The sequence below is a fragment of the Hyperoodon ampullatus genome, assembly GCF_949752795.1.
Source record: "Hyperoodon ampullatus genome assembly, chromosome: 11".
Classification (NCBI taxonomy): domain Eukaryota; kingdom Metazoa; phylum Chordata; class Mammalia; order Artiodactyla; family Ziphiidae; genus Hyperoodon; species Hyperoodon ampullatus.
This window is the reverse complement of record NC_136924.1, coordinates 3,633,228-3,642,865: the sequence shown is the minus strand read 5'-3', so window position 1 is coordinate 3,642,865 and position 9,638 is coordinate 3,633,228. Positions and strand designations below refer to the sequence as shown.

Here is a 9,638-nt window from a genome sequence, read left to right as displayed (position 1 = left end):
TCGTGCCCCGGTCCGGGAAGATCGCACATGCCGCGGAGCGGCTGGGCCCGTGAGCCATGGCCGCTGAGCCTGCGCGTCCGGAGCCTGTGCTCCGCAACGGGAGAGGCCACAACAGTGAGAGGCCCGCGTACCGCAAAAAAAAAAAAAGATGTGGGCAGGGCAGGTCATAAAGAAACCAACGCTGTCTGCTGTCCCCTGGGTGTAAAAAGCCCTCCAGGGAGCGTGTAAGACGTCTCGTACAGTAGGGGCCCGTCCTAACGATTCTGTCTTCCTGCAGGATGCCCGTCTGGGGAGGTGGCAACAAGTGCGGGGCCTGTGGGAGGACTGTGTACCACGCAGAGGAGGTGCAGTGCGATGGCCGGAGCTTCCACCGCTGCTGCTTCCTGTGCAGTGAGTCTCCCCCGCGCTCGCGCGAACACAACGCGTGTGTCAGAAGCTTCAGTTCACCGATTTCAGGAAGAAACGGTGGTTTTGTTAACAAAGATGATTTTAGCAGCCCCAGTGGTTTCTGCCTGTCTGTCCCCATGGACCGTGCAAGCGCTCAGCCTCACAGCAAGGACAGCTGGGGCGACCCAGACCCTTGGCCTCTGGGTCCCCGTAGCGCTTCGCCTCCACTTGGCACCCCCTGTACTTTATCTGTTGTCACGTCTGTCTCCCCCGCTTCACCGAGACCTCGGGGTTGTTTATAGTCTGGCACCCGGCACAGTTCCTGGCACATCCCAAGGGCTTGGCTCCGATTCCTGAACGAACGGCTCACTCCCCGTCCGCCCCAGCCTTCTCGTTCTGGCGGCGCTCCTTCTCTTGGAAACCTAACTGGCTGGTTTCTCGCCACACTGTTAGGTGAAACCCACATGTCTAGAAGCTCAAATTCTGTCTTCTCTGGTAGTGAATATTCACAGTTATTTCTTGTTATTGATGTCCTAAATTTGAGGGAAAGGAACGTAGGATATGAAGATCCCACAGAAGCAGGTGGGGAATTACTGTTGTTTATAGAGAGAGAATTACCGGCGTGGCTGGTACAGACGGGAGGTAGACCACGACCTAGCACGTGGGTGTCTGCTCCAACGATGGTCAGTACCTGATAATGAGAGAAAGGGAGAAGCCCCCCCTCCCCGGCAGGCAGATTCCTTCTCAGGACAACCAAGTCTTCAGTCTTAAAACAGGAGAGCAGCTGCTTCAGGAGGCTCAACATTAATCAGCTTCTGATTCAAATGACAAAGTTTTCTTGAACGAAGGATTTGGTGAGGAGCCCACCCGTCTGTGCAGCTCTCCGCTGCATCTAGAGTACTGTGCAGTGAAAATTACTGTTAGAAACTGCCTATGTGAAAAAGAAATCTGGTTACACTAAGGAATAATCTGCAGAAAGAGTTTCCCTCCCAAATTTTAGTTGTCCTTCTCCTCTAGGCACCAGCATTTAAGGTGTCTGGACCTTTCTATACAGCAACTGCTTTGCAGACGACCAGAAACAGACAACAGAGAGTTGCAGTTACGAAGAATACAAATACAACATATGAATGTTTGCTATGTACGCCTCCATAATAGCTAGCATTTCTCAGATTTGGTTTAACCATTTCTTCTCTTAGAAGTTAATTTTTTTTACAGGAATCCATACTTTTCAGCAGCTTTGTAACCAAGAGGGTATGTGAACAAAGAGGAAATGTAAATACTTGAGAAATTGTTCTTAGTTTCCTCTAGGTTAAGCCAGGATATCTACACCGTAATCAAGTCAGTGTTTATTAAATGTCAAGGTCTTTACTGGTCATCTTTATTACTCCTTCCTAATATGTGCCTCTGCTGACTAAAGCCTTTTAAGGAAATAATTCAGAGTAGTTTGCAGACCTTAGGAGAATTTTACTGCAGAGAATATGGACGAGGCCTAGGGGGAAAGGGGTGGTTCTCTAGTCAAAATTTCATACATTTAAACTTGCTCTGGTTAATAAATATGTGTTTAAAACCAGTTTTCTACTTAATCTGTCTGTTAAGGGTGTTTGTTCTTCAGCAGTGTACGATTTTAGGTTAACTCTGTCTTTAAGCAGATATATTTCAGTACTTGAACCTCAACAGCAAGGTTCAAAGTAGATGACGTCATTTCTGTTCTACCAGAGAAGACTTCAGTCTAGGATAACAGAAACGTCATCATTTAACTCTAGTCTGGAGCAGCCAGCCAGTCGCCTTTCCCTGCCCGTCTTTCTGTCCTTCCTCTTTTTGTTTCTCCCTCTTTTAAATAAGGGGTGGGGGGAATCCCCTTTTCTACGGCACTAATCTTGGGTTTCCTGCTGCCCGATTGTGCTTCCAGTGAGCTCTCTCACAAGTCTTTTTTTCCTTAAGCTTAATTGAAGTCTTAGAAAGTGAAATAATGTCTGGATAAAACATGATGACATTTGGCAGTTTTATGAAGTGGGATACGTGGAAATGTGGTAAGAAATCCATCAAGAAAGAATGTGTTCTCCTCTGGGACTGAAGGGAAAACAAATGCAGACTTTAAACCACTTGACGATTTTCAGACATACTTATCACGGCTGGACAAGCCGGTGGCGAGATGAAAGAAGACTGCTTTTTCCCTTCCAGACTAGTGATGAAGACTAGAATTCTGGATTTAAAACCGTTTTTATCCCTGGGGGTGCTTTTGGGGGAGGAAGGGCTGCAGAGGCAGCTTGCCCAAGGCGCTCCTACGCTTTTGTTCTTTAATACTTGGAGGAAAGGAGTGAGCGTTGGAGGGTGGGAGCAAGGGTCTTGGGCACGAAGTGCTCGTTTTGTTCCTTTTGTTCGTGTAATTATAGACATCTTGGAAACTTCTCTCCCTCTTGTCTGGGGGGCAGATCCTACTAAAAAGTTTGAGGCTTCAGGATGTTAAAATTCTAATGTGTTTCTGAAATGACCATCATATCCATGGAGGAACGCAAATCGTCCTCACAGGTAGCGAGCCGTCCAGGTGCTCTCCAGTGGCTTTTGGGAACCAGAGAATAAACTAGGAATGTGAGAGAGCCTGTGCCTTTTCTAGGCCCTGTGTCAGCGCCACCATTGTTCTAAGGAACAAGGCAATCTTTGGCATATTTTTAAAGTCTAACTTTTCCCCCTCAGTGGTTTGCAGGAAAAATTTAGATAGTACAACAGTGGCAATTCACGATGATGAGATCTACTGCAAATCCTGCTACGGAAAGAAGTATGGGCCGAAAGGCTACGGGTACGGCCAGGGCGCGGGCACGCTCAACATGGACCGGGGCGAGAGGCTGGGCATCAAGCCCGAGAGGTGAGTCAAGACCACGTGACCCTCAGGAAGGCGTGGTGGCAATGCATGTTGGCAATGCATGTTGCTTGGTGGACAGGAATCGGGGGGTTTCCAGAGCTTTAGCTTGAAAGAATCAAAGACAATGACTCAGATTTTCTAGTGTCAACTAATGACTGTTCTTTAAGCTGGAAATAATGGACAGGTTTGGACCTGGCAAAGTTCTTATTGATTATTCCAGTGATTTCCAGTCCCGGTTTATAGCATTCTGAGGTGTATCAAGGGGCTGTGACGTTCTCAAAAGCAAGTGGTTTAAATTTACTTCCATTTCACAGCACTTCAAAGACCAGACATCATGAAATCAAATGATAGAGAAATGTAGTATTGGGATCATGAGATGCATTTCTCATGTGCAATTAAGCAGTCAATGAAAATTCCTCCGTCAGCCCTTCCATGTAAGAATGTTTCCTCACCAAGAAATTACTTTTCTCTAGCTTACAATTCTTACTTAAAAATGGAAATTATTTCCTGTATTTGATTCTATGAGAGGTTAGTGTTACTAGATTTTAAAGGTTTCGGTACCAAAGCAAGTAAAGCGCTAAATCTGCTAAACTTCACTTAGTAATTCACGTTGAGACGTAATTTCTTCATGTGGAATTTAATTCCTGTTCTTGACTAATTCCCTCATTTGAACTTCACATTTTCCACATCCATTTTATATTGAAGAGGCCAAAACTGTGTAATACTCCAATAAGATGGCCTTTCCTTGGACAAGGCCATTAATTGTGCCCTTATTGTAGACTGGACACCATGCAATAATATATGGTAACTCATGTAATCCTCAGAACCCTATAAGGTAGGGTTTCCTATCTTAATCAAGAACAAAGTGAGACAGTGAGAATTAAGTGATTTGCCTAAAGTCACACTGCTAGTTAATTGTAGAGCCTGGAACTTAACCCAGTGTAACTCCAAAGCTTATGATCTTAAGCCCAGTGCATTATGGTATGCCTGAAATAACATCTGCTGAACATTTATGTTCATTCTATACAATCTTCACAGGAACTCTGAGTTGAGTTACTTTGTCCCTATCTTACAGATAGGACACTAAGGCTCAGCTCACACGGCTAAGTGGCAGAGCCAGGATTTGAACTTCTGTCCTTTGGGCCCGCATACTCGTGCTCTGTCCTGCATCGAGGCCCACCTCTCTGTCCTCCTGTTTCTTCCACACTCACTTTCTGAACTGTGGTGGCTTGCTGGGCATCAGCTGTATGAGGGCTGACTCATTCATTGCTGCATGCCGTCACTTGCAGGACCCCAGCTTACCTCTGTTAGAGTTCATTGTTCTTGTTCTGCTCTCCCTTTCCAACGTGTTAAAATCTATTCTTGTTTCCCAAGATTTTATTTCAAACACATAAACCTGTACACATTCCCCCCAAACAGAACTCATCCATGACCCCAAAGGTGAGTCAGCCCTTGTGGCCATCGTGTTGCAGTCACAGAGCCCAGCGGCCTGTCCTCTTGGTCTACGCCTGCTTCTCCATATTCTCCAATAATTAGCCGACCTTCTGTGCTGGCCTGTGTTGACGTGTGTCCTTGTCTCTTCCCCTTTTTAGCCTGGCCACATGTTACTCATCCTGCAGGACCAGGTGTAGGGATTTCCTTTTCCAGAAGCCCCTCTCAATGACTGTACTCTGGGAGTACCTGCAGTCTGGACTGCCCTTACGGCACATGGTCACTGTGAAAGTTATGGGGACCAAACAGCTTCGGGGGAATCTCTTGAAGAGGCACCACTGAGTGCGCAGAAACATCTTCACTGAGGCAGACCTGCATTTGTTAGCTCAGGCTCACCAATTTACTAATTCTCTAGCCCTTCAGCAAGTTACTTAAATGTAAGCCCCTATTTCCTCATCTGTCATATGAGGTAGCAATTAACCATGGCTTCTGAGGTTGCTGGAAGGGAGGTGGGAGATAATCCATATAAAGTTCTTCTTAATATGATTGGCAGATTTGGAAATTTTTCTTGGAAAACTCCTAACTGCAAGTGTTGGATATCATTGTGAATAGCTTTTAAAGATCACTTTTAAAAGTAAGTACAGGTGTCCCTTGGTATCCATGGGGGATTGGTTCCAGGACTCCCCACGGATACAAAATCTGAGCATGCAACTGCTATGTAAATAGTTGCTGGAGTGTGGCAAATGCAGGTTTTGCTCTTTGGAACTTTTCAGAATTTTTTTCTCGAATATTTTTGATCCGAGGTCGGGTGAATCCGTGGATGCACAACTTGTGGATAAAGAGGGCTGGCTATACATACAGCGGGTTGTGGAGGTTTTTTTAAAAAATATGCCCATATTAGGGACAATGGAAAATTCAGTCCTGGGCATTAGTACTGGGAATTGGTATTTGTTGCTTAGAATAAAATTTCCAGTGGACACATCAAGCATGATTCAAGAAATGCTATATATTAAACAACTTAGGTGGAAGTGTAGAAAACCATTAAATGACTAAAAAGTGGATATAGTGGAGATGAAGATATTAAACATACATGTAAACTTTGGGCTTCCCTGGTGGCGCAGTGGTTGAGAATCTGCCTGCCAAGGCAGGGGACACGGGTTCGAGTCCTGGTCTGGGAAGATCCCACATGCCGCGGAGCAACTAGGCCCGTGAGCCACAACTACTGAGCCTGCACATCTGGAGCCTGTGCTCCGCAACAAGAGAGGCCGCAACGGTGAGAGGCCCGCACACAGCAATGAAGAGTGGCCCCAGCTCGCCGCAACTAGAGAAAGCCCACGCACAGAAACGAAGACCCAACACAGCCAAAAATAAATATAAATAAAGATATATGTAAAGATTGAATAAACTATTTTATGAAAAGGCAGTATTCCTAAATTAACACTTTATTTTAAATATGTATGTAACCTACTTAATAAAATATAACTAGGATGAAATTGTTTTCCTAGTAGGAAAAATTGACACTTAGCTACCCTTTGCTGAGTGCTAACTCTTGTTGTCACATCTTATCTGCTCAACCTACTTGTAAGGCTTTAGGAAAGCCTTTAAATCTTTTCAGAGCCCAGCATGGTAGGTACATCTACCTACTGAATGGAAAAAAATTACAGAAAGTGAGAGGAAAACAAGGTTTACCTAGTGACCTGTAAATACTGACAGAAACAGTACATTATACAGAGAAAAAGTAAAGATAAACAGATCACAGAGTAATAGGTAAACTTTCTAAAATATTTTCCCAGGAAAAATGTAATTTATCCATACTTTCCCCTAATATATTAGGGAATTAAGTAATCTGTGAAACATACTTAATTTTCCTAGTTACTGCCTAAGTCAGCTGACCTATGTGCAGAACTTAACTGCTTAAGTTACTACTGATTTTTTCTATCTTCTGTGAAGTAAAAAGCTAGCTGTGATTCCAGTGGTAATATGAATAATAATAATAATGATATGAATGTGGGGTGAAAATATGTGCTATGGTAGGTTTTCTTAAAACACAGCATAATTGTTTAGTGGAGAGGTTAGCACTGGGGATTCAATGAATTCTGATGAGTTTAGACTCAGAGGGACAGACATTTAAGTTTGGAGCCTTGTCTGTCTTTTTGTAACAATAATGAGCCCATAATAGGTTAAAATAATAACTGGCCAGCCCCTGAGATTTCTTTCTTCCTTCTTCTTTCCCCTGTACTGGCCTGTGGAGGCCTCCAGTCAAGGGACAGTATAGCAATTAAGTCCCAGAGTTCCATTGCGTCTGCCTTGTAAGGCTTATAAGGGCCCTTTGGAAAATCTTGCCTAATTCCCTTTCTCCCCTTTCCACAGTGTTCAGCCTCACAGGCCTACGACAAATCCAAACACTTCTAAATTTGCTCAGAAATACGGAGGTGCTGAGAAGTGTTCCAGATGTGGGGATTCTGTGTACGCTGCCGAGAAGATCATTGGAGCTGGAAAGGTAAAGTGCCGTCTTGAGTTAACAGCAGCGGATGACTACTCTCCACTACCTTTCTGCCCCAGGCCCCTCCACAGCCCACTCAGGCGCTCTGCCTTAGAAATAAATGTCTTGAATTAAACTTTTTCTTAATCGAATTTCCATCTGAATCATTAATTTTTTGAAGTGATGCCGTTATTTGGCAAATCACATCTGTGTTTAAAAGAACCTTGTTTTCATAGGGGGCGCTCCTGAAGGTGTTAACTGACAAGCGCAGACTTAACAAACGTGGACTCTGCAGGTTCTTCAGTGTAGTGACAGGGAAAAAAACAAAAACAAAAAAGCAGTGACTCAGGGCCCCTGATGCTAATTGGGTTTGGAGGAGTTGCTTAACCACTTCACCTCTCTGAGCTGCAGTGTTCTCAGCTGTAAAGGAGGCGGTCTTCAAAGGAGCACACGGGGCTTGCGGCGAGGTGTCAGACAGCTCTTAGGGAAATGGCCCTCCCGTGGCACAGCTCCCGGTCCATGTCTCCTGTGGATGAAGTCTGAACTCAGCCCTTTTGCAGGCACCCAAGAATGCAGAGGGTCCAGTCTCAGCCTTCTGGTTGGGGCTGACCCACAGAAGTCAGGAGCCTGTTTTGGGTTGATCTTCCTGAGCCACTGTGTGCCACAGCATCTAAACTTAACTCATTCCTCTCTTCCAGCCCTGGCACAAAAACTGCTTCCGATGTGCCAAGTGTGGGAAGAGTCTTGAGTCAACAACTCTGACTGAGAAAGAAGGTGAAATCTATTGTAAAGGTAAAACTAACTTCAGTTACTGGTGTCCATAAGGGTATCTCACACTGGCTGTTAGTGAAGGAAATGTCACTAGCAGGGGAAAAAAAAAAGGACAAAACACTCTGAAAATGGGGAAAAGCTGGGATAGTGCCACTGGGTATTTGAAAATAAAAGATCTAGAGATGCTTACAGATGATAGAAAAACCACAGAACATTTTTGATGATACAGTAAGTTAAGTTCCTGGTCATTTAAAACTCCCCTACAAATAAAAGCAAACAGTAGTCTTCTTTCAGCTTAATGTTTTAAGCAAAGCATATGAATATATGAAGGTAACAGACAAATATATAACTTGTCTGGCCCAATGTGCATACTTGTAACTCAGTTGGGACCATGAGCTGAACACTAGGGAACCAGAAGACTCGGACTTACCTTTGCAGCTTTAACATAGTTACTACATGGCACATTTTACACCTTAAATAAGTTGAACTCTTCTTGGTGTAGCCAACAGCTTTTTCAATTTATGGATGTTTGCTGATACACCAGTCTTAAGCAATGCCAGCAAAGCTTAATGGACTTGTACTAACTCTTCCCTTTTCTTTTGTAGGATGCTATGCGAAAAACTTTGGGCCCAAGGGATTTGGCTATGGCCAAGGGGCAGGAGCCCTTGTTCATGCTCAGTAGAGGCGCAAACCCAGAACCCAGATCACACACTGAGAAGCTCCACATAATCCAGGCACAGATAATCTAACACTAAACTGCTGTGAAGTTCTCCCAGTACTTAAGTACTGTATGTTGCCCTGTACTTGGATAGGCCAGCTGACTAGTAGGAAGAGAGCACTATATCTTTTCGCTTTATTCATCAGCATTTCAAGAACCATTTCTTTCACGTTTTAAATAAAACTTCAGCTTAATTTAGTGTTCAGTGTCTTTCAATTAACCTTTTGGAGGAGTGCTGTGATGTCGGTTAGTGGTAAATCATCTGGGTCCCCACCTTCATTTTTATTGGTTAAAGAGGGTCCACCCCATTATGCGGTTGACTCACCAGGTTAATGTTTGCATTACAGCTGTTGGAAACGATGGCTCTCTCTAAGCTGGCAAGTGTGCCTCAAGAGTGAGGGTTGCTAGGCAACAGGCCGCGCCATTGTGGCTCTTCAGAGCTGGCAATTAATTCAGCAGCGCAGAACTCCTGCCTGCCTGCCCCACTCTAGCTCAGTGGTTGCTCTTCTCTTGTTGGAAGCAGTTTCCTAAAGCATGGCTCCTGGACAACCTGCACTAGAGTCACCTGGGAGTATTACAAGGTGGGTTCCTAGGCCCCATAGAAGCAGAATCTCTAGGGGTGGAGCCACAGAAGCCCTCCTAACAAGCTTCTCAGAAAGGTACGCTGACCCAGGGTAGGCACACTGTTAAAACACTTAAAAATTCTTTTGATTTATCTCGATCTAAAGATCATTATAAACAGCTACTTACAGACAACTACAGAATCTGAGGCTCAGTGTGACTTTTTAAAGACTCCCCACTCTCATCTGATAGTGAATTACTAATCCTGGAAACTGGGTTGAGGATTTGTGTTTTTCTCACAAATCTCAATTCTGCAAAATTAGCAAAGAATGCTGCATTGTCCTGGCACATTCAGCTGGCTCAGGGAGAAAAGGAATATCGGACTATATAAGGTATATTTTCATTATTTCTCCAGAAACTTTTAGTTC

The 9,638-nt window shown here is 44.4% G+C and overlaps 1 protein-coding gene across 2 annotated transcripts; it reads left to right on the top strand.

Moving 5' to 3' along the window:
- Window positions 1-278: 278 nt before the first annotated feature.
- Window positions 279-8,802, top strand: CSRP2 (cysteine and glycine rich protein 2; the record flags this gene model as incomplete). Of its 2 annotated transcripts, none has more annotated exons than XM_079715249.1 (5): window positions 279-390; window positions 3,082-3,250; window positions 7,049-7,178; window positions 7,859-7,934; window positions 8,537-8,802. In XM_079715249.1, the coding sequence occupies 5 exons, from the start codon at window positions 279-281 to the stop codon at window positions 8,611-8,613; spliced, it is 564 nt and encodes a 187-aa protein (XP_079571375.1). In that variant the 3' UTR covers window positions 8,614-8,802. The 2 variants fall into 2 exon arrangements, with proteins under 2 accessions (XP_079571375.1, XP_079571374.1); XM_079715248.1 differs by having other exon boundaries at window positions 7,859-7,952.
- Between the last annotated feature and the right edge of the window lie 836 nt (window positions 8,803-9,638).